Source organism: Onychostoma macrolepis, chromosome 13 (assembly GCF_012432095.1).
Source record: "Onychostoma macrolepis isolate SWU-2019 chromosome 13, ASM1243209v1, whole genome shotgun sequence".
NCBI classification, from domain to species: domain Eukaryota; kingdom Metazoa; phylum Chordata; class Actinopteri; order Cypriniformes; family Cyprinidae; genus Onychostoma; species Onychostoma macrolepis.
Window position 1 is genome coordinate 15,986,821 of NC_081167.1, and position 23,014 is coordinate 16,009,834.

The 23,014-nt window shown below is 36.7% G+C and overlaps 4 protein-coding genes across 4 annotated transcripts; 2 read left to right on the forward strand and 2 right to left on the reverse strand.

The window, feature by feature from the left end:
- Positions 1-504: 504 nt before the first annotated feature.
- On the reverse strand, positions 505-4,413 carry tbp (TATA box binding protein). Its single transcript, XM_058796550.1, has 8 exons — positions 4,288-4,413; positions 3,585-3,720; positions 2,589-2,929; positions 2,312-2,399; positions 2,014-2,105; positions 1,739-1,906; positions 1,371-1,465; positions 505-1,259 (listed from the first exon to the last, which is right to left on the reverse strand). The coding sequence occupies exons 2-8, from the start codon at positions 3,636-3,638 to the stop codon at positions 1,180-1,182; spliced, it is 918 nt and encodes a 305-aa protein (XP_058652533.1). The 5' UTR covers positions 3,639-3,720; positions 4,288-4,413; the 3' UTR covers positions 505-1,179.
- Positions 4,414-4,856: 443 nt separating this feature from the next.
- zgc:153169 (uncharacterized protein LOC767799 homolog) lies at positions 4,857-7,790 on the forward strand. The gene is made up of 10 exons (XM_058795732.1): positions 4,857-5,036; positions 5,429-5,567; positions 5,658-5,814; positions 5,957-6,005; positions 6,200-6,238; positions 6,459-6,547; positions 6,693-6,708; positions 6,883-6,950; positions 7,281-7,385; positions 7,552-7,790. The coding sequence occupies exons 1-10, from the start codon at positions 4,928-4,930 to the stop codon at positions 7,660-7,662; spliced, it is 882 nt and encodes a 293-aa protein (XP_058651715.1). The 5' UTR covers positions 4,857-4,927; the 3' UTR covers positions 7,663-7,790.
- A 315-nt stretch (positions 7,791-8,105) lies between these two features.
- Positions 8,106-14,856, forward strand: rab1ab (RAB1A, member RAS oncogene family b). Its single transcript, XM_058795733.1, has 6 exons — positions 8,106-8,279; positions 11,612-11,684; positions 11,901-11,996; positions 12,576-12,671; positions 12,797-12,928; positions 13,616-14,856. The coding sequence occupies exons 1-6, from the start codon at positions 8,266-8,268 to the stop codon at positions 13,811-13,813; spliced, it is 609 nt and encodes a 202-aa protein (XP_058651716.1). The 5' UTR covers positions 8,106-8,265; the 3' UTR covers positions 13,814-14,856.
- Positions 14,857-14,982: 126 nt separating this feature from the next.
- On the reverse strand, positions 14,983-22,493 carry cep68 (centrosomal protein 68). Its single transcript, XM_058795731.1, has 7 exons — positions 22,240-22,493; positions 20,365-20,747; positions 18,281-19,675; positions 18,074-18,196; positions 17,381-17,477; positions 16,751-16,879; positions 14,983-16,667 (listed from the first exon to the last, which is right to left on the reverse strand). Exons 2-7 carry the CDS (start codon positions 20,698-20,700, stop codon positions 16,654-16,656), a joined length of 2,094 nt encoding a protein of 697 aa, XP_058651714.1. The 5' UTR covers positions 20,701-20,747; positions 22,240-22,493; the 3' UTR covers positions 14,983-16,653.
- Positions 22,494-23,014: the final 521 nt, after the last annotated feature.

A 23,014-nucleotide genomic window follows, 5' to 3' on the forward strand; every position in this document is an offset into this window, starting at 1 on the left:
GATTTCTGAAGGATCACGTGATACTAAAGCCTGGAGTAATGATGCTGAAAATTCAGTGTTGCCATCACAGGAATAAATTACACTTTAAAATATACTGAAATAGAAAACAGTTCTTTTACATTATAATATTTCACAGAATTACTGTTTTACTGTATTTTATTAAATACAGCCTTCAGATACTTGTTTCAAAACATACAATTTTTTTTATTAACCCTAGATCAAATGGTAGTATATAAACGTTGACATCAGTTTTAAATAAAGCCTGTAACTTCTAAAGTCAACATCTTAACACCATTTCCTGCCTTGTTATAATACAATTATTTATGGTTTAGTGTAGTGTAGTTCTGGTATGAAATCCAAAATAATCTCACACACTAATACCGAATCTCCTCACTTAAAGCCCTTTCTGTTGTAAAAACTGTCATCATAACACTACTGAAGTAAGATGTCATCTCATTATTAACAAAAAAACAACATACATGAAGGTAACACTTTACAATGCAGTGATGGACTGAAGTTGGCAAACATTTATTTGCATTCAGTGTAGCAAAGTAAATTAGTTACGTAGATAAAAGTATTAAATTAAGATGTCAGTGCTTTACATGGGGCTATAGGGAGACCTACAGTCATCATACAATGAAGAGGCAATTAAATAATTAATGTCAACCAATCTCATTTGAAAACTAAAAGACCAAATCCACATGGCGATGTCAAAAAACGATGATCCACAAACTTGTTTGCAAAGCTTTGCTGGAAAATAACCTAAATGCACTCCTCCAAACAAAAGAGTTCCCTTGCACTGATCAACATCGGCATTGCTTGCTACAGACTGATTTTTCTCACTGACAAACAATCAGTAATGCAATACATAAAACCTGCTAATTAAGGGAATGTGTAAAAGTATGAAATGAACATTTTAACATCATAAAACCATAAAATTCAAAACGTTAAAATGTTCGGACATAGTTAAAACAGTATTTTGAAAACCAAATGGCAGGTGAAAAACATTTAAAAAGGAAAAATAAAAGCATTTTTTCACCCTCAAATCTGTTCACTTTCTGAGTGAAGAAAAGGTGTCCTTCATATTTACAGGCTTACAAAAGTAAATAAAACTGCGTAGGTCATCCCAGACATACCGGTGGGATCAGGAAGTAATTCACCAGCAATAACAGAACAAGATTACGTAGTCTTCCTGAATCCTTTCAAGATAGGGTATATATTCTCAAATGCTTCGTAAATTTCTCCTCTAACCTTTGCACCTGGAAATAAAGGAATTTTCATTATGCAACTTCAGTATCACACACACAAACAATATCATACTAGAACTGCATGGTACGGTTTTACCGTTTTAAATACAACAATAACCTCACCTGTAAGTACAACTTTTCCTGAAACGAATATTAAAAGGACGATTCTGGGTTTGATCATTCTGTAGATTAATCCCGGAAATAACTCTGGTTCATAGCTGGGGAAAAAGCATCAGCAGCATATTAGTGTTGCAGTTTTTCCATCTCACAGTCAGAATGCTGCTTGAATAAAAGATCATCAGGGGATCGCAAATGCATTACTATAATAGTAAAATACTCACTCAATTAACATAACCAAAGTGGTACAAACAGTAACGGTGTAGAAAAGTTTAATTTATTCAGAACAAATAAGGCACTCAAAAGTACTCAATTTAGTTTGGGATGTGATGTACTATATAAACAATATTAATAATAAATAAAACAAGACAAACCTGCTAAACTGCTGGTGTGTAAGCACCAGGCCCTCTAATCGGATGGGAAACTTGACGTCGCAGCTGCCAACCATGTTCTGAATTTTGAAGTCCAAGAATTTGGCAGGAAAACCCAACTTCTGCACCACTCTGGCATATTTTCTGGCTGCCAAACGGGACTGTTCCTCACTGCAGAAGTGAGTGCACACAAAAAAGGCAAACACACACTGCTGTTTGTTCTACAAGTTTGTGTGAGAAGAAGAAAATGACAGCAAGTCCACAGATGGCATTCGTACCTTTTCGCTCCTGTGCACACCATCTTCCCCGAGCTGAAGATGAGCGCTGTTGTTCTGGGTTCTCGTATTCTCATGATGACGGCAGCAAAACGCTAAAAGTGTTATTGATGGATATTTGTGTTAAATGAAAATGGATGTTTTTGCCAAAATAGATACTGCATAAAATGTTATTGTTCAGAAAATATCTACTTGTGATCTACTACTTGAACTTTGCTTTTTGCAAAAGGTCAAAAAATACAAAAAAAGTAAATAAAAATCAAAGTCTACGCTTATTTTAACCAATTAAAACTAGTCTCACCTTTGGATTATATTCAGCATTTCTGGCTCGAAGTGCTATCGTCTTCAAGTCAAGTTTGCACCCCAAGTTTACAGTAGACACAATATTCCTTAAAAACAAAATTTAATATACTTTATTTTTCTTGAACATAATACATAGAAATTGTAGGCTGTAGATAAAGCTGATGGTATGATCATCTCAGATATGTTTAACAGCTCAAAAACATTTTTTATTATCTGAAAGTCAATCAACAATGTTTTTGACAGGATTGTATGGTGATGACAGCTAAAGAACTCACTGTAACTGAGGGACAATGCCAGAGCTCTCTGAGGCCGGTGTGGCAGGAGTGATGGGGGTCATAGGGGTGAGAGGTGTGGTATAAAGTGGTGTGTTGCCTGGCAGTGCTGTTGTGGTAGAGACCTGCGAGTGGTAGAGCTGCGGTGTCTGGCCTGAACCTCCCACCATCCCACCCTGCTGTTGTGAGGCTGCCTGTTGTTGTTGCTGCTGCTGCTGCTGTTGCTGTCGCTGCTGCTCCTCCAGGAGGGACAAGCTGTTGGTGTTCTGCACTGGCTGCGGTGTAAGACCCGTGCCGTACGGCATCATGGGACTGAAAATGGGCAGGCCAGGCGTCATGGCTCCCTTTGAATAGATGCAAGGGGACAATAAACTTTATGTGCTGACGCACTGAAAGAGTTTTGATTAAAATATCTGTATTATGTACAGGCTGGAATATACTACATGTCTTCTGCACAGATTTACAGTGTGGGAGAGTCAGATCTGAGTCTTCAGATCGGAGTTGGCAGATTTCACAGAAAGTCAAATAGCTTACGATGTGCACAATTGTTTTTGTTGTTGGCTTTAGACTTTGATGCCATCCAGTCCGAGGATATCAAGTATGTTTGATATTTTGAGCCAATTTTAAAACACAATAACTACGTTTATTTAAAAATAAGATGAAGTAAATTAATTTGCAATAAATGTAACAGTTCTATACTATACTACCATACAAATAATGTAGCCTAATTAAAGCTAAATATTTTCCAAATAATAATACAGATATATTAACAATAATGAACGTTTCATAATATAATGCGGTGCTTTATACTAAAAACTATTCAGGTGACATTTCTACAACGGGGTTCCCTTGCACCAGGACATTAATATTTGGGTTTCCGTTTGAAAACCCCTGGTATAATGTATGATTCCCTGGTTTTTCTCGGCAAGTGTATGATGCCTGATTTTTTTAGACTTTAAAAGCGGTGTAGTGTATTCCAGTGTATTTATGCTTACTCACCTGCGGAGATGCCAGCCCTTGAGGGAAAGGAGGTAGGCTGTTGTTCTGCTCCATACTGACAGGTTATGAAGCAAAACAACCAAGTAACATTAGTGATTTCAGAACTAGCTTGAAGAATCCAATAGCTCCAAATGACCTGTGGTGAAAGAGAACACGAAAAATAATCTAACAAACATACTTTCACACAACAGCGTAGCACTAACGTTACGTCTTCTCAGAAACTTGCGTGCGTTGTAGAAATAAACAGATCTGTGCATATCTAAAAGGGGGGACATAATTGAATGGTTCGGTTGTAAAACGAAGACTGAGATTGTAAATTTAAGATTAATTTAAAGAACAAATAAAACGTGTCAATAATGTAAACACCAAGAGTAGGGCAAGTTAACAGGTAGAGGGAAATGCTGATGCTATTTGCACTGCAGTGTGGCTCTGCGAAATTCAAATCAATGTTATATCACATAAACAACGCCGCTTAACATAACAATTAACATTCAACAGAAAGTGACGCCAGAGCTGACAAATTATCACGTATCAGAGTAAGTTAATGCCTGCGGCGCAGAATGAAGCCCAGCGTGGCTAACGTGGCTAGTTTGTGGCGCTAATCTATTCGTTACAAACTCAAACAGTTCAAGCTACATAAATAACAGCTCTCTCTGCCGAAATAGTGTAACGGATTGTATATGAAAAAAACATCCAAACAAACCGTTAATTTTCAGAACCGCTCCGGTTGGCAATAAGTTCGTGCGGAATAGTTCCAGAAGCGCAGGGAGCGCGCAAAACATGAGATTTCACAACAACTTCCGCCGACTTTAATAATGCGCTTCCGGTGCATTATGGGTTCACATCACTTGTTTGCACTATTTTATATCCATGGATATTCATTTAAACAGCTCCTAAAAAATAAAAATAAATAAAAAATAAAATAAAATAAATAAACATTGAAAAACAGACGTTAAAATAAGAAAATCACTAAATTTTTCAAAAAATAAAATAAGTAAATATAATAATAAAAAAGTGCTAGAGTGTAGTAAAAAGCTGCTGCTTCACTTAATAAAATGTTTGGGAATAATATTACAATTTTGCTCTTTACTTTTTGCGTATACACGTATTCAAAACATTGCAATATTATTTAATCATGTATGAAAAAATTGATATGCAATTATATGTATATACAACTTCCAAAGTAATATATTTTGTCTCTCTCCCATGTCCATTAAAAATCTTGTCACTTTCGATTTCTAAACTTCTCGACTTTTATTTTGAAATTGTATTTTGACAATCTTCGGGTTTAAACGAACGCTTTCCCGTACATAAATACAAGTGTTTTAATGCACTGATGTCAAATGGCAGCTGTGGGGACATGGTCTTTCTCTCGCACTGCGGTGGAGAGAATGAGATGTATGCTGCTAGATGGACAAAATGCTACAGATGTTGTAGAAACAGCAATGGCAGGTACATATTTAAATAGACATCTGTATGTACTCTTCATGAACCAACTACGTGAAAATTGTATTATTTAAAGGTGGTTGAAAAATACAGGTACTGTTATGTTAATAAATGAGGGATGTGGACATTAAACAATTGGTTTTCAAGTGGCTTATGAAACAAAATACTCACTTTTCTTACTACCTTTACAGTTCCCTTTTTTCTAGTAATCCTATGATTGTTTGTTAAAGTAAGCAGACTTTGTTTAATTAAGAGTTTTACTGAAGTGTTGAAATGTATTTATTAAGTGTGTCATACATAGTAAGTAAATAGTTTTCTATATTATGGTATCTTTCTTTTATAAACATTTTATATTTTATGTTTTTCTGATAATAATAATAAGAGGTATATTTTATTAGAGGTGGAAGATGATGTAGACACAGGACGGCACATTGTTGGCAGAGGAGGATATCCAAATTTCAAGGGAGTGGTTGAATGTGATGCTGCAATTATGGAAGGTGTGCCAGGGAGATTTGGGGCAGTGGCTGCACTTCGAGGGTAAAAAAAACTACTAAAAAAACAAGGGGGGGTTCATTTCCATGCCACCTGGCCCTGAACCATCTTGTATGCTTGTGTTTTCACTGATAGAATTGCACAGCCATGTCGTGTAGCTCGTCAAGTAATGGAGAAGAGTCCTCACAGCTTGCTTGTTGGAGATGGAGCAGAAGCATTTGCTCAGGAATTGGGTTTTACATCTGAACCCAATGCCAATATGCTTTCCGACCATTCAGCTACTGCTTACCGGGTATTCATTCACACACACTCACACATACACCGTGTATGCAGTTGATGTTTCTTCCACATTGTTATTTCAATCCCTAGAAAGAACACATATGTGCTAATTGATTTTAATGACATTTTTCTGTGTTTTTAATATATTCCAAAAGGAATACCTTGAAAAAAATAAGCCTGTTAGAGGTGGGCATGATACAATAGGTAAGAGATTACTATAATGTGAAAGCTTTCTTGATGAGTAAATCATATCTGGGCCAAACCCATTTTTTAGTTGTGGTGGTTGTGAATTTGGCAGACAAAATCATTTTTAATGTAATAAAACATAACAGTAACATTTAGCACACAATTTTCTGATTATGCATTTTGTGATGACTTAATTTTGTTTATTTTCTCAGGTCTTATAGCTCTTGATCTAAGTGGTAACATAACAGTAGGTAAGATTGAAAATGTTTACATTTCCTATTCTCTGAAATAAGCTTTATTTCTAAAAAATATTGTTCTGATGTAGTACATGTTCATATTTAACTATTCAACCATGATACAATATCGATCTGAGTCTAATAATACAGATTTGACATTTCCTAAGTATTTACATATACATTCTGTTATTTTACAACAAACATTTGTATGTGCCTAAATGTACACATTGTGCAGGAGTTTCCACATCAGGAGCTCCCTTCAAATCACCAGGGCGGGTGGGAGATTCTCCACTTCCAGGCTGTGGTCTATACGCTGACCATACAGTAAGTTGTGCAGCTTTATAGGTCATTTAATAAGCTTTGCAGGGCTTTTATCATTAAGCTCATAGCCCATTTCTGTACTATCAAATTATTTTAATTTGTACAAGTATGACAAGTTTCTTTTCAACCTTGTTCTCTGTATTTTCAGGTGGGTGCTGCAGCAGGTAATGTTTTATTGTTTTTTTTTACTTTGCATCTGAGCTTGTTCTTGTACAAATGCATTGTTTCTCAGTAAATATCACACTGTACTATTAAACATGCAGTATATATTTCCTTTGGAGACCTCACACTTTACACTTGGAGAATATACCTACTATATATATTCCTTCTGTCCACAGCTACAGGTGATGGGGACAAAATCATGTGCTTCTGCCCAAGTTTTCAAGTTGTGCAGCTGATGAGACAAGTATGTAATACTGATTTGGTATAAATTATCACCTTAGATAAATATTCAGTTGTGTATTATTTATTTCAGTGATAATATATAGGATAATGTCCAAATGTGTCAAAATGTGAAGGTGTAATCTGCATTCAAACACATTTTGTACACAGTAGTATTTCATGTTAAATTCTATGAGGATCTGGCTGGGTATCGTGACGTTTGTGTTTTTGACAATAGAGGTGGTGTAAAGTAATGGCGGTCAATGAAAATCTCATTAAAGCATTAGAAAAATGTTTGTTGTAGTAGTAAATTAGATCTGGCTCACATTTCTCTCATCTTTTGTCTGCTATCAAGGGCTCATCTCCTAATGAAGCCTGTCATGCTGTGCTTGCTGACATACAGAGGAGAATAGGTGGTGATAAATGCTTTGAAATTGGGCTTGTTTCTTTGAATATGAAGGTAAACACTGTATTTCCTGACCTCAATGTAATAAATATTTCTTGTATGCTGTTTGAACTTGCACATTTGTTTATTTATTTTTTTAAATATAAAAATGTCATTTTAGCAGCTCACCCTAATTTGCAGCTGATTCTATCAGCCTAATTGAACTGTGGTCTTTTCCCAGGGAGAGGTTGGAGCTGCATCTTCAGTGGGATTTCCATACACATTCTGGAACCAAGGGTTGAGTTCGGTGGAGGAGCTAGTCATTAACCAACAGAAAACCATAAATGTTTAATTTCAACTCATGAAGTGTGTGGTTGGTCATAAAACGTCATTGCTTTTGACATTTGTTTAACCTATCAATTCTTTGTACGAAAACCACTTTGTTCATTATTCTCATAATCAATAAATTGTATCTGCTGGTTCACGGTCTTCTTTTTGACACGTATTGATCAGTGACTCAGTCACATTAGCCAATGCCACGTTTCACAAATGACGTAATATTTTACCCCTCATGATAGGGGGCAGGATTGCGGCAGTCCTGAGCGTGAACGATTCAATTCACTATGAACTCATCGTGAACGTTAGATAAACAGGTGTGGGTATTGTAGTTCTTTCTACAGACATTTTCCGTTCGGGCAGGCCAGATGATTTCCGAATTAAACTACAACTTCCGCACAGGTCATGATGACGACATTGCCTACGCAATCTGTTTAAGGAGTTCCTATTTCCTGGTTGAGAGTCAGCCATTTTGGGTTTCAACCGACTAGCCTTTGCGGCAGTAGCTAGCCAGCTAGTTACTTTTTAATCGGGGGACAGGTTATTGTTTCTAGTCTACCTTCACGCCGCGGAGTTGTTTTGTTAGAAGACAAACGGTTTTCACAGTGTCCAGTCCACGATGAATCCCGAATAGTAAGTGGTTGAGTTATTACACGGTTTGTTTGTCGTTACTGAGCTCATAATTTACCTGTAGCTACTTTTGACAGGCAGAGGCAATGATGACTAGCTGTGTGTTTAATCTTACCAGCAACTAATATCACTGTATTTTTATCTGTTTCACTTAGTCAAAGCCGGAAAGCGACTTGATTTTAAAGACCAGCATTTTAACACAGCTTTCTTTAAAGAAGTGGGGTTTTTTTGCGATAAAGCGGCTGTTATTGTATAGCGGAGCTCAGCCGGTTTTAATATCCATCCGCGTTACATTTATGACAAGTAGAACTCATTAGTTAATCATACCACACCTTTAACACTTAGTATATTGTAATATTTTCATCTCAAGCTATTAAAACACGTGTTATCTGTCAGGCTTCATCTGAAATTAATATGAAAGCTAGCTGATGTAAGCCAACGTCTTCAGATCGCTTTTCGCTTACTTTTTAAACATCTTGACGAGCTGGTGAAGTAGACAAATAACTGATTAAGTGTCGTTAATGTGCTTTGGTAACCTGTTGCTGACCCCTTAATTTTTTCAGAGAGAGGGTTTGCGGTTTAAGTAGCTAAGTTAGTTCAAAAAAGCATGTCGGTATCAGGAAGGTGGTCTTGCAAATTACTAGCGAGTAACGTTAATCATTATCAGTCATTCGCGTTCACTTATGTGCTAAAACACCTTTTAAAGTTTAGAAAGTAATTTGTGATCTTTTATTCATGCGTTTTATCACCTGGTTTTGCTGCACATAGAAATACAAGTTAGTCACGTGCCTTGTTTAACGCTAAATTTTTAATCACAGGTTTATAATTACCGTACACTTGGACACTAAACTTAAAATTATAAGTTAAAGTCAGGGTTTTTCTGTCTGCTGCTTAGAAATAAAAGATGGCTTAGCAAGATTACATGCATAATAGCCACATTTCCACAGCACCAGTCGGATTTGTGCTATCTTTATTTCCTTATCATTGTTTATTTACATAATCTTAAAAGGAATTTGTTGCCATGTTTCCTGTGTTCATTGGCACTGAATTGTGAGGTTTCTACACTCCCGTTTAAATATCTGAATGTGCAGATGTCAAGTATGTCTCAAGGAACTGAAGTGCCCATCCCTTCCTCTATTGTGTGGTAGTCATGTGTAGATCACATGCCAAATGACAAGCTACAGGCTTCATTACAACTATCACTAGACTGAGTGTTAAGCAACTGTTACTCAATGGACTTCGTATCAGCTGTTGCTTGTATTTTACATGGTCAGAATAAGGGTGAAATATGTTTTTTCAAAGTGATGGGCTGTTGCAATGATAGTTGTTTAGAGGTTAAAACTCATCAGCAGTTTCTCTTTCGGTTCTTCACGTGATTTGTATCAAAGATTCAATACTAATGCGCATACATTTGTGGCTTCCTGAAAGAATATGAATAGTGATGTAAAAAAAAAAAAAAAAAAGACTGCAAGTCAGAATTCATGACAAGTTTTTAACATCCATGTAGGATATAATGCAGAACTTAAGATCTGCATGTTTAAACAAGACATGCTTAGCTGAAGACACTTATACTACACCTACTTATTCTGTTTGATAGAAAACAGAAACCAGTGTATAAACAGAGGGTCTTTACATGTAGTTTTTTGTGTAGTGGGTCTCTACACAGGATCGTTTGTTGCAGTCAGCCTAACAAGGAGAGCATGACTTGAATTCAGTTTAGTGGGCAGGATGGAGATGAAAACAGACCGTTCTGCTGAGTCGATGAGCTGGTCTTGACCAGGCCGATCCACTGAATTTCCTTCCTATGGTCTTTTCTTACTAGGGCATGTTGAATATGGACAGAGGATTTAGCACAACAGGCAAAATTCCCTCTCTGTGGAATGCTTAATCAGCTTACTCAAGTTTCCCGACCTCAGAGGTGCTCAAGCACAGTGTTTCTGTTGAACAAACATTTTATTTTCTGCATGCAAAAGTGGACCATTGACTGATTTACACTGTTTAACTGAGTTACATCAGAAAACAGTTCTGGAAAGCAAGGGTCTGGCCTGTTTCTCATGTTGCAGGGGGATTTTAATGACCTCATTCCTAATGTACATCTAGAAAATAAACAATGTGTAATATGCAGTGAAAGAAAGTAACAGTTGGGTTCATGCTTTGGTGTTTTGAGATGTAGGGCCAAATGCCTGCATCAATATAACTGGTACACTCATTCAAAAGTTATTTTTTTAAAGAAATTACCGTATTGACCCGAATATAAGACTGTTTTTTTCTTGAAAATACATATGAAAAAAACGCGGTCGTCTTATATTCAGGGTCTAGGCTTTGACATGTCAGTAATACACCCACAACAATAGGTGGCGCCAAAAACGCATAAAACGAGTGTGCCATGAAATATGTAATGTAATGTGTGTTGTAAAGATCGCAAGTGAAAACAAAAGAAAAAGAAAAGCTTACAGCGGCACGAGTCGTGACTGTCATGTTAGCCTGATGGGAACAAACTTCCTCTGTAAGTGATTTTAAAACATAAGACAGTACCCAGATTTGAAGACTACAATAAGATTTCACTTCTACTCTGATAAAATTTTGGTAGGCTACTATGAGATTGATAGCCTGAATGTCATATAATTCAGATGGGCTACCTGTTATTTCAATGGTATATCAAAAAGTGTATATTTTTCAATGTCATTGTTAGTACATTTTACCAGTATTTCAAAACAAAAATTAAAATAGGAAAAATATGCAATTTGAAAATAATTTAAGAAAAATGTTTTACAGAGAAAGAGAGGGGAAAAAAACAAAACAAGATTTGGTTTTCAAAAAGCCTTTTTCCAAAAGGTACATCTGGAAAAAGGGGGGTCGTCTCATAATCAGGGTTGTCTTATATTCGGGACAATACGGTAATACTTTTATTCAGCAAGGATGCATTAAATTGGTGACAGTAAAGACTTCTATTCATCCAAGAATCCTGAAAAAAACATGATCCATCTAAATATTAAGCTGTGCAACTGTTTTTAACATTGTTAATAACCAGAAATGTTTCTTCACCAAATCAGCAGTAATCTTTCCAATATGAATGCTGAAAATTCAGCTTTGTCATCACAGGAATTAGTTACATTTAAAAAAAATAAAATCAAAAAGTTTTAAATTGTAATATTATTTCACATTACTTTTACTGTATTTTTAATCAAATAAATGCAGCCTCGGTGAGGCTTCTTTCAAAAGTATTGCCAATCCCAAACTTTTGTACAATAACGTGTTTTACACAACTGTACTATCAAAAATTGGTTGACACATATTGACTGTCTAATGTTTTGTTACTCTTTCTCTTCATACAGTGACTATTTATTCAAGCTGCTCTTGATTGGTGACTCTGGTGTTGGAAAGTCTTGCCTTCTTCTCCGATTTGCAGTAAGTAGGCTATATGTTTTCCTGCATTTGCTGTCATGGAGACACAATTTTTGCAGAGGTTAAATAATCAGCTGTCTCTATTTGTGTACAAAATAAATTTGCATACTAAAACACTTGTATCGCATTTATATGGAATTTATATTTTACTTCAAAGCACTGTAGGGAGAGGTTTGACTACTGAAACATCTAATTCACCTGCGGTTTTGCTTCTTTCAGGATGACACATACACAGAAAGCTACATTAGCACTATCGGTGTGGACTTTAAAATAAGAACTATAGAATTAGACGGAAAGACCATCAAACTTCAAATCGTAAGTTCCTTTCTGTCCTGTAATGAAATTAATGTTTCTGTATAAGATTGAATGAACGTAATATACAAGCATGTGATTTAAAGAAAAGTGAACGCTTGGTGTTTAGATGGTATTGTTTTAACTGTTTAGAGACATGTCAGTGCTCATCATGAAAAATTTACTTGGTCTTTTGATGTAAATTATGTCAGAGAGGGACCTTTTTCTTCTACTATTGAATAGGCTTGGGTTAACAATATTGAGTACTTAATTTTCATTTTGATAAACAATAAATAAATCCATTTTTAAATCGATATGCGAGAGCAAAGCTTCACTTTTAATACCACTCTTGCCATCAAATAATCACAATAAGTTGTGTTACTTCTGATAAAAAAAAAAAAGTCTCAGCTTTTAAATTGTTAATTTTATCCTCTAATGTACTATTTAGGGGTTCCCTGCATAGGCCTAGCTTACAGCATTAGTTAAGAGAATCGACTTTGTGTCAGTACTCAGCCCTACTATTGAAGTAGTATAAAAATAGTATTTTTCTGAGCCTATTTTTGCATTTGATTCAGGTGTCATATTATTCCTTCTTCCTTACAGTGGGATACAGCAGGGCAGGAGAGATTTCGCACAATCACATCCAGTTACTACAGAGGAGCACATGGCATTATTGTAGTCTATGATGTTACAGATCAGGTGAGCTCATCCAAACCTTCAGCAAGTGTCATAATTTGACGATAAACACCTGTGAAAATACCTTAAAATAAAGGTTTTCATTTCTGCTCTACTATATTTGTTTAAAAAAATTTTTATGCCCTCAGGAGTCCTTCAATAATGTTAAACAGTGGCTTCAGGAGATTGACCGCTACGCCAGTGAAAATGTTAACAAGTTATTGGTTGGCAACAAGTGTGACTTAACAACAAAAAAAGTGGTGGACTACACAACAGCAAAGGTAATATTGCTTCATGTTACTTAACTTATTCCACTATTATTATGGCTCTGTTTCAAAACTTAGTGAGCTGCCTTGCTGTCAGACTGATTGGGAATGTTATACATGGGCATTGACATTTGATTTCAGTAGATATAGCATGTTGATGCGCTAATGACTTAATGCTGTAATAAACATAAAAATATATAGATTGCACACTTTAGTAAAAATTTGAATGAATTATATTTTTGATTGGCACTTTTTTTTTTTTCCACTTTGTCTGGCATTTTAGAGCTCATAAGGCATTCTGGGTTTGCCTTCACTGTGAAGGATGCATGTGCTGCTGCCTGTCTTATAGAATGTGTCAGGAGCAGTTTTAGTTTAATATTTCTATATGTCTATATTTTTTGCATTGTATTTTAAATGCTTCTATTTAGTTTTTTTTCTTTTCAGTTTTACTCATTTTAGTACTTTAATTTCTTTTATATCAATTAGTTGCCAAAGCAAACTCTCTTTTTTTCATGCAAGTTCTTATTTTAGTGAACACACTTTTTTTTTTTTTTTTTAAGTGGTGGTTGACGACACCGCTTTAAATTTCTGCATATATAGGCAGCTCACTAGGTTTTGGAGCAAACCCTGTGTGTACATAAGATTTGCAATTGTTCACTTCTCCAGTGTTCTAACGGAAAGAACGGCTTGGTTTATCTCTAGGAATTTGCTGATTCCATTAGCATTCCTTTCTTGGAAACTAGCGCTAAGAACGCCACCAATGTGGAGCAGGCCTTCATGACCATGGCTGCTGAGATCAAGAAGAGAATGGGCCCCGGAGCCACAGCTGGAGGCGCTGAGAAATCAAACGTGAAGATCCAGAGCACTCCAGTGAAGCCTGCGTCTGGAGGCTGCTGCTGAGGCCCCCTCAACCCACAAGCCCCCTCACCTCGGCCCCTGGATCTTGGAGCGAGAGCCCCCGCAATAGGAGAAAGAAAGGGGAATAGATCATTTGTTATGGAGCAAAGAGTGAATATGGAGAATAGAAAGAATAAAAGAGAGCGTGAAACAGGCAACAATTTAAGTTACCCAAGTTGTACTGTATGTAGCCGCACTACCAAAAACATTCAAAAATCTGCCGCCCCCCTCCCTTCCCTTGCTTTTCACAAACTAAAACTGATGAGAGGTCTGAGATTTGATAACGGTCAGTCCCCTTCACCCCTGCCGTCTGTCAGGGGCTGCTTTTAACCAACCCCACCCCCCAAAAAAGGATGGATTTCATTTTCACTCAACGATTTTAAATCCTCTGTGTGCAGGTTTCTAAGAATAATGTGTGTATTTATCTCACTGCATTCCTACTGCAGGGCTGGTCTGTGGTCAAAATTCAATGACATTTTCTTTTTCTGTCCTTTTCTTTTCTTACTTTATTCTTACTTGTTGATTTATTTTACTGTTTATATTTGCATGTGTAGGTTTCTGTCCCCACGGATTGTTTTGTCAGTCTGTTGAGATCAACCGGGCAGCGGTGGTTCACAGTCCTACATCTGTTTAGTAAAATATATGTACATATACACTATGTATATATATGTAAGATCTGAATTGACAGCTCTGTAGAGTTACATACATGATTCGAGTAGTTTGACCTTCTTTTGCATTTCAGTTGTGGCTGCAGTTTTGTTGCGCGATGTGTAACAAGTTAACAAAAATATAAATAAGTATTGTACAACCATACTGTACAATATCAGTATGTCTGCGATTCTTGGTGGGACATGTAGAAACCCTTTGTTTTATTTATTCAACATTTATATGCAAATATATTGTTCCATTAATATACAATCTCTTTCGATATTGGCCATTTACCTGCGGAATACATTGAAAGCAACAATTTCACAATTGCATATGTGACTCAAACACTATGTTCTCTTTTTCATAATAAAGGCAAAAGAATTCATTTTTTGAATGAACTCGGAAACTGTTCATGTCTAGTTTATTTTGTGCGGTTTTAGATGGATGTTTCACATATCCCATGTAGGGACATGTAGTATATGTAGGATTAAAGCACCCCAAAACCAGTTAATTCATATTTTAGTATCATTTACATACTAATACAGTATTTATTAATATTTTAAATTCTTTTATATTTCTTTTATATTTTGTCAATTTTATTGGATTTAAAATTTTTATTAAGCTTTATTTAATTTCCGTTTTATTTGTTAATGTGAAGTTAGACTGATGATACGCGGGGCAACTTTGGGCAATGTTGGCGTCAATGGGCAACCATTTGAGACACAGGGTCCACGACTGATCTCAAGTATCCAGAGAGAAATTTGTTACCCCTTCTCAATGGAAAAGTGGCCAAGCAACACTGCTTAAAATAAGTTGCCCCGTGTATCATCAGCAATTCAAGTTTTGGATTATATTTCAGCTTTTTCAATAAACACATTTAGTTTTAGTTAATAATACTGGTTCATGGATCTTGTAGAATAACCGAGATCTTGATAGCATCCACCCTCTGAAATAACTGATTTACTTTTTAGATTAAAATCATTAAATCTTCTAATTCAATTTTAATACTGTATGTGATTCTGTATGTATGAATGGTAATCCTTGAGTACGTTGTGCATAAATGGAATTAAGTCATTTTAAATTTATTTAAAGTATTAAAATTAAATTAAATATTAAAAGCATCCATATCAAAACTTGTACAGAAATGTAGATTTTAACCTATTGACCAAAATAACAAAACTTTCAAAAAGGAGAATGTTTATTGTTAAAAATCCTTTTTCTGTCAACGTAAAAACAGTTGCACCTCAATTTGTGATCTCTACAAGTTCTTCAAAATTTTGAGGTTTTTAGTTTGCTGTCAAATTCATTCAGCTGAATCCACAAATTATTATTATTGCATTTCATTCATTTGTTAACACACTGATATTGTTTTCTCCTTAAAAGAGGTAGTTTACCCCAAATTTAAAATTGTGTCATCATTTACTCACTCCAAGCTTTCTTTCTTCCAAGGAACACAAAGAAAGGTATTTCGAACTTTGCCGATAAGTAATCAACGTTGGACACTATAGACTTTCATTGTGCGGACAAAACAAACAGATATTTCTCAAAATATATTTTTTATGTGCAGCGGAAGAATGACATGAGGACGAGTAAATGATGACAATTTAAGTGTTTGGGTGAACTGTTGCTGTAACACTATTAATAATAAAAAAAAAAATTATTTAAAATGTATGAATTTTCCCCAAACAGATTATTCACATATTCAGTATGTTCATATATTAATGATACCATTAATCACACTAATTATCAGTCAAAAAATACAATATATCTTTGAGGCACAGGTTATTCAGAAGGGAAACTAAAGCTGCAGGGATGCTAATGGAGGCTGGACTGCTCTCCATTAAAACTTAATAGGGTAATAACCTGAGATCACAATCACGATTGGCACCATGTCTGTGCACCTCTTCAGTCAAACAGTATTACTAAGTTGAGCCATCACAGGAGATTTTTGAGTTAAAAAAATTGACAATCATAAGCTGGTGTGTAAAAATACAAAGTGAAAAATGTATCACATATGTTGTGAAAGATAACTCAAGCTTGTGACAACAGCACATAATACCACTTCTGGATACAGTAACCGTGTAAAACAAAGATAATGGTGAGTCAAGTAAGAAGCGTTTTTCATCCTTGATGTGAAAACACCAAAAAGGACATCTCAGTGAAGACAGTGAGCCTTCCCAGACTCCTAATAATTCTCAGGAAACTGCTTCTGTGGAGAAAGAGTGAGAAACTATTCGATGAGGCTGCATTTTTAACACTACAGGGCACTATATATAATAGTTGATCATTTACCTGATGCTTCCTCAGATCTGGGGTCAGTGAGGCAGTCCATGGCTGACAGGATAGAGGAGAAAAGATACTCTGAATGAGTTTCCAGTGTGTGAGACTGCCTCTCTATCAGCACCAGTGTGTCTTTCAGAACTGTGGAATCAGGAAAAAAATATTAGCAGCAGTATGAGAACAGCTAAAGACTAATGTGTTGACAAAAACAATGCTTGATGTGAATTCTGAAATGAAGTATGCTAGGCAACAGCACAGCTCTCTAAGTTAAGCATGCATGGCCGCATTCGCCAAGCAGAGCGTTTCCTGTTTCGGTCCGATGAAACTCTGAGTATTGGGTTACACTGCACAACATGTCCAAAATTGAGAAGCAGTATACTTGTAGAAGTGTACCAACTGATCAAGAAACAAAGAGTGCATTACGGTGCTTTGGAAGATAAAAAGATCTAATGTTTATTTTAATTTAAAATTTAATTTCACTACTTCACAGCTCTGGAGCCACTACTGAGGGTTCAGTAAGAAAATGGAGCTTTTCCCTTCCATTCAAAGTAGTCGTGCCAATTCAAGATTCAGTACAGCAGCAGAATGGTAGAGAGATCTTTTCTTATTGCATTATAGTTTGATAAAGGTAGTAAGACTCACATGGAGAGGCTGAATTCATGCAATGCAAAAGCAGCTCTCCGGTCTGCAGAACATCTGCTGTAAGGGGCTTATGAGCCTGAACTTCTTCCTGAAAACTCTGAAAAATATTACATGGCACAGTTATGTGCTTTTTGAATGAACTTCTTTTGTAATCAAATTTTTAATTTCTTATTGTTACATAAGATGCACGTGCACTACCATTTAGAAATGTTAGGGTCAGTAAGATTTTTATTTGAATGTTTTTGAAAGAAACATCTCTTATGCTCACCAAAGCTGCATTATTTATCCAAAATACAGTAAAACAGTAATATTGTGAAATATTATTACAATTTAAATGAACTGTTTATTATTTTAATGTCAAAGCTGAATTTTCAACAGTCATTACGCCAGTCTTTAGTGTCACATGATCACTCGGAAATCATTCTAATATAATGATTTTCTGCTCAAAAATTTTTCTTTTATTATCAATGTTGAAAACAGTTGTGCTGCTTATTTGTGGATTTTTTTCAGAATACTTTGGTGAACTGAACGTTCAGAAGAACAGAATTTATTTGAAATATAAATTTGTAGCACCTGATTTGATACATTTAATGCATCCTTAATGAAGAAACATATTACCTTCTTTCAATAAAAAATAATAATAATAATGATCTTACCGACCCCAAACTTTAAATGGTAGTGTACTTTACAAACCTTGTAATCAGCCAAGGAGGCTTTGACGCTCTCCAAGTCAACCATGGGAGGAGAAAGAACTTCTACTTTGTCTACCACCTTGTGCAGCCACTGAATCAGCTTTTCTAGGTTCGAGCAAAATGCCTATTAAAAAAGTATACAACAGCTCTCATTAATTCTCAGCCATCTCAGGACTTCACAATAACAACAACAGAAACATCTACTCACCTGTATGTGATGCATAAGTGACTCCTTGGTCTCATTTTCATTCTGGTCCGTTTGTATTGTCCTCTGAAGCGCTGACATTGACAGTCCGCTCAGTTGATCCATAACAGCTTCCACCTCCCTCAGGTTCCTCCTATTCATGTTTTGGCTAATCATCTGGATTGTGGAACCAGGCTCTTTTGCTCTCTCTAAATGATCCTTATGTGTGAGAGGAATTGATCCCCCTTCTGCTTCAACATCTTCATCGCTCCTTTCTTCCACCAGTGGTTCCTGCTTTCCCACTTGAGCCGTTGGTGATCGGACTGAGGTGATCTCGCTCTCCTGGGATTCCCAGCTGGTGATGACTGGTTGGCTCATCTGGTCACTTATGTCCCTCAGCTGCTGTGAAAGCACCTGAAGTTCTTGAAGCCGTTCTGGTAGGCGAAGAAACTCTTCGTCCAACTCGTCCAGCGAATCAGGACGAGGAAGGATATGTGTTGAACTAATGAAAGTGGGGACTGGTCTGAATGTCGAGAAGATGCCAAATTTACGATAATGGCCCTGTGGCTTCCCGTCGCAGTCCAGACTCTCCACTGACAAGCCAGCTTGGTCTAGTGAAGAGTACAGGCTACTGGACATGATGCCATCTAAGGACTTAGAATGTGATTTGTTTAGAGTACAAAACTCAGTTGACCTTTGCGCTGTTCCTCGGCTACACCGTTCCTGTCGAATCCCTGTATAGGACAGGTCTAAACAGGACAGAGTGGAAGAGCGGTCCAACTCAATGCCTGAGTCTTGCAACAATGGATCGGTTCGCAAGAGAAGATCCACCTCTGATGAACCCCATGTACCAGCCGTGTTGGGTCTCAGAGGGTACGTGTAGTCCAGGAGCTCCTGGTACTCCTTTTCAGGATCCCAACCGGGGGATTTGCGGTTTGGAGAGGGTGGCATAGAGTTGGGGATGGCACAGGCCCAATAGTTGGCCTGATAAGGCGACATGTGTTTAAACTCATGTTGACGGTTCTTACTGTAAGATCCTGTGTTAAGAAGAGAATCTCTTCCTCTGTCCATCATCTCACCTGGTCTTGTTTTTACCTTTCTTGTGAAATGAGACGCATGATTGGACGAGTAAGAAGTGCTTCTAGTAGTGGATGTCCACTTAGGCACTGGGGGTGCTGTGAGGCTCAAAGAAGCTGAAGGGGAACTGGACAGACTGCGTTTGGCAGCTGAAGAGTGAAAAATAGGATCCTTGTCACATGACCACAGTCTGAGGTCTGATACGCTCATGGAGGTATCCAGGTCTTCTCTGGATAATGGTGGGGAGGATTTATAAAATGTAGAATCTTCTGGGATACGTCTGAATGACTGTTTAGACAGACCTTTGTCCTTTTCTTTAGGGGAATCTGCTTTGTAACTAATCTGAGGAAAAATAGACAAAAAGAGGAAATGGTTAATAAGAAATCCTGGGACACAGACTAAAACATGACCGGGGAGCCACTGGCTCCTATTATTAAACATAGACTACCATTTCAAAAGTTTGGGGATGATTTTTCTGTTTTTGTTGTTGTTGTTGCTGTGTTATGTTCACCAAGGCTGCATTTATTTGATTAAATATACAGTTAAACTGTAATATTATGAAATATTATTACGAATTAAAATAACTCTTTTTTTTTTTTTAATTTTAATATATTTTAAAATGTATTCCTGTGATGGCAAAGATGAATTTCCATTCTTCAGTGACACATGGTCCTTCAGAAATCATTCTAATATGATGATTTGGAGCTCAAAAACCATTTCTTATTATTATCAATGCTGAACAGACTGTTGCTTACAATTTTATGGAAACCATGATACATTTTTATTTCAGGATTTTTGATGACTAGAAAATCTTTGAATTCATTTAGAATCAGACATAACCAAAAAATGACTCATGGTTCAGTAACAGCACTGAATGATTAACTGACTAAAAAACTAATTTAAGCTAATTTAAATTATTTTTTACAAACACACTGCAACCACTTTAGATGCAAAATTCAGTACAAATTGGAAAAATCAGTAAAAAAAAAAATCCTCAACAGCTCACTAAGACTTTGTTTCATTATTCTTACCCTTTCTGAGTCTTCATGTGTAGATGAGTTCTTCAGGATGGGCACCTGCCATTGTGTGGAGATCAGTGGTTTTCTCATGATATAGAGGCTTTTGTCCGGCATATACCTGGAAACAGGTGCCATAGTGACTGTCTTTTTGCTGCCACTCCTCTCTTTGTCTGAGTCCTTGGCGTCCTGGACATTCGCAGGCCTTGTCCTCTCAACTGCTCTGTGACTGAGGGGTCTAGTTTGACCGCTGTGAATGAACTCCGGGATCCTGGTCTTCCACCTCCCATAGCTGGTGTTCTCCATTTGCGAGGAGGTGTCTGATAAGGCCTTGTCAACTCCGAGAGCCATAGCAACACATCCGGATTCTGTGGTTCCTCATTTGGCCAGAGCGACAGCTAAAAGGTCATAACCACACTGTGTATTAAACACTCCTTGAATCACCACACAAGAAGCTCTGCGAAGTGTGGTCTAACATGATGCAGGGCTTGTTTACTTGAATAGAGTTACTTCTGATCTGGATAAGCAATCTCATTAAGGCTACATGTTCAGGCTTGCCTGAAATTCATGAATGCTCTTTGTCCATGCCTAACTACAAAAGTACTACTACTAACAGATTTAATCTGAAAAATCTTAAATTATAAGTAAAAAATAAATTAATTAAAAGCAAAGTTATAAATTAATTAAATGTAATAATACTTACTGTACAGTGACAAAATTTTATATCTAGACTTGTATGATTATGTGTCAGATGAACGCTGATAAATGCAACAGCATGCAGACAAAGCAGTTTCTTGTATTTCTCTGTGGAATACTAGACTGCATCTGTTTTTTGATTGGCTGATGTGCCTGGTTTCCATGGCAACTGACAGAAAATGGCATGTCATGAGAGGTGATCACGTGGGGACATTTAAATCATAGCCTGCCTGCAAACAAAAGACAATCATGTGTCTTCTCGCCACTGAGCCTTCGCGGAGTTCCTTTTTATTTTAATATGACACTTGCTGACACGGTTCTCATAATTGTTACTGACAGTAATTTGATTACTTTGTATTGTAGAGCAAGGAATCAAAACAAATTCTATCAATATGTTGTTTGTGGATATAAAAGCCAGCCAAGTTGTTCTGAGGCTGATCCTTGGGCTACAATGGCACTAGATCAATTCAAACAGTGCAAGTCACTGATCTATAATAGAGAACATTATATATAGGTCAGTGGTACACATAGGCTTGATTGACAGTTACCATGGCAACTTGGTCATCAAATAAATGCCTAAAGAAGGCAGTGTCTGCATTATACATTTCTGCTGAGAAACACTGAGAACACTGTTAAATCAAGTCAAATATAAAACACACAGCGTACAATTCACAATAAAAATACAATCTGTTGTTTTGTAAGCCACAACCTGCAACCACTATACTAAAGTTCTCAGTGATTCTGTAGCATAATTAAACACTATGCAAACTACACAAAGGTAGGCTACTAGAGGAAACAGTGTGCCTTCCACACAAGCGGTTCATTTAACAGTTCTAGGATTTAATAATGCAAGGAAAGCTTAAATTCAACACAAAGGTATGCAAAAAACAAGAGCAAGAATGAAAAACGTGTACATTGAGAATACGTGGCCTGGGAAAGCTATTTAGTGAATAACTTTCTTGGAAAATGTTTTGCTTAGAATAAAGTAAGTAAAATTATTCTTAAATTACACATGCATCAGTAATGAAATTGAAAACAAGCGGCAGCACACAAAGTGATGCTAAACTATTATGTATCAGGCAGCAATATTAATCTGTCACACATCAGCTTCACACCTCTGTCGACATCACTTTCACTTGGGTTTCATAACACCCTGCTGCCCTGCATAATTGATCTTAAACTGTATTTACTTACCGGTTTAGGCTAAGGAAAATCCCTCGGCAGCTCCACGAACTACGTTTATAATTTAGAGATATAATGCGATAAATAAAACCCTGCTGTTGTGGAATCCAAGCGGTGGAGGAAACGGTTCATAACACAGAGGCGGGTCAAGCAGCGCAAGACTGTCGCTTCCAGCCAATAGCGACATGAAACTGCGCGAGCCAAAGTTCAGTCACACCGACTCAAGTTTCATATTAATACGCATGCGCATGATAATGTGGCTTAAATGACCAGTTATTTGGGGGAAACATTAGCGGAGACCTTTATTCATTTTTCATATTCAGTCATGTAACCGCTGCTGAAACATCGCCTTGTCACGCCTTGCCTGTTACATTTCTCAGCGCTGGTCATAATCGACCAATTACAGTCGTTTGTGATTATAGATTGAGGATTTAAAAGAACTTTATTGAAATCGTTTTGAGTGATTTTAGTTTACGTGTCCACTATAAATCCTTGTATTTATATTAAATATTACATATGTTGATTAAAGATTTAAATCATTAGGCTACACGTTTAGTGACCAAAAGTCTCCAGTGAGAAAAAAGCGACTTGTTTGCCGCCTAAGCGCCCCCTGGAGGACAATCTCTTTGTATCCACCATCCACACAGGAAACAGTTACATTATTAGTTACCAAAAAAGAATTATCCCTGTCAAACGAAGGAGTATGTATTCGACGTAGATCTAAGATTAGATTCTCATAACAATGCAATTGCATAAAAATCGTCAAACTGCATGTAAATCAGAGACT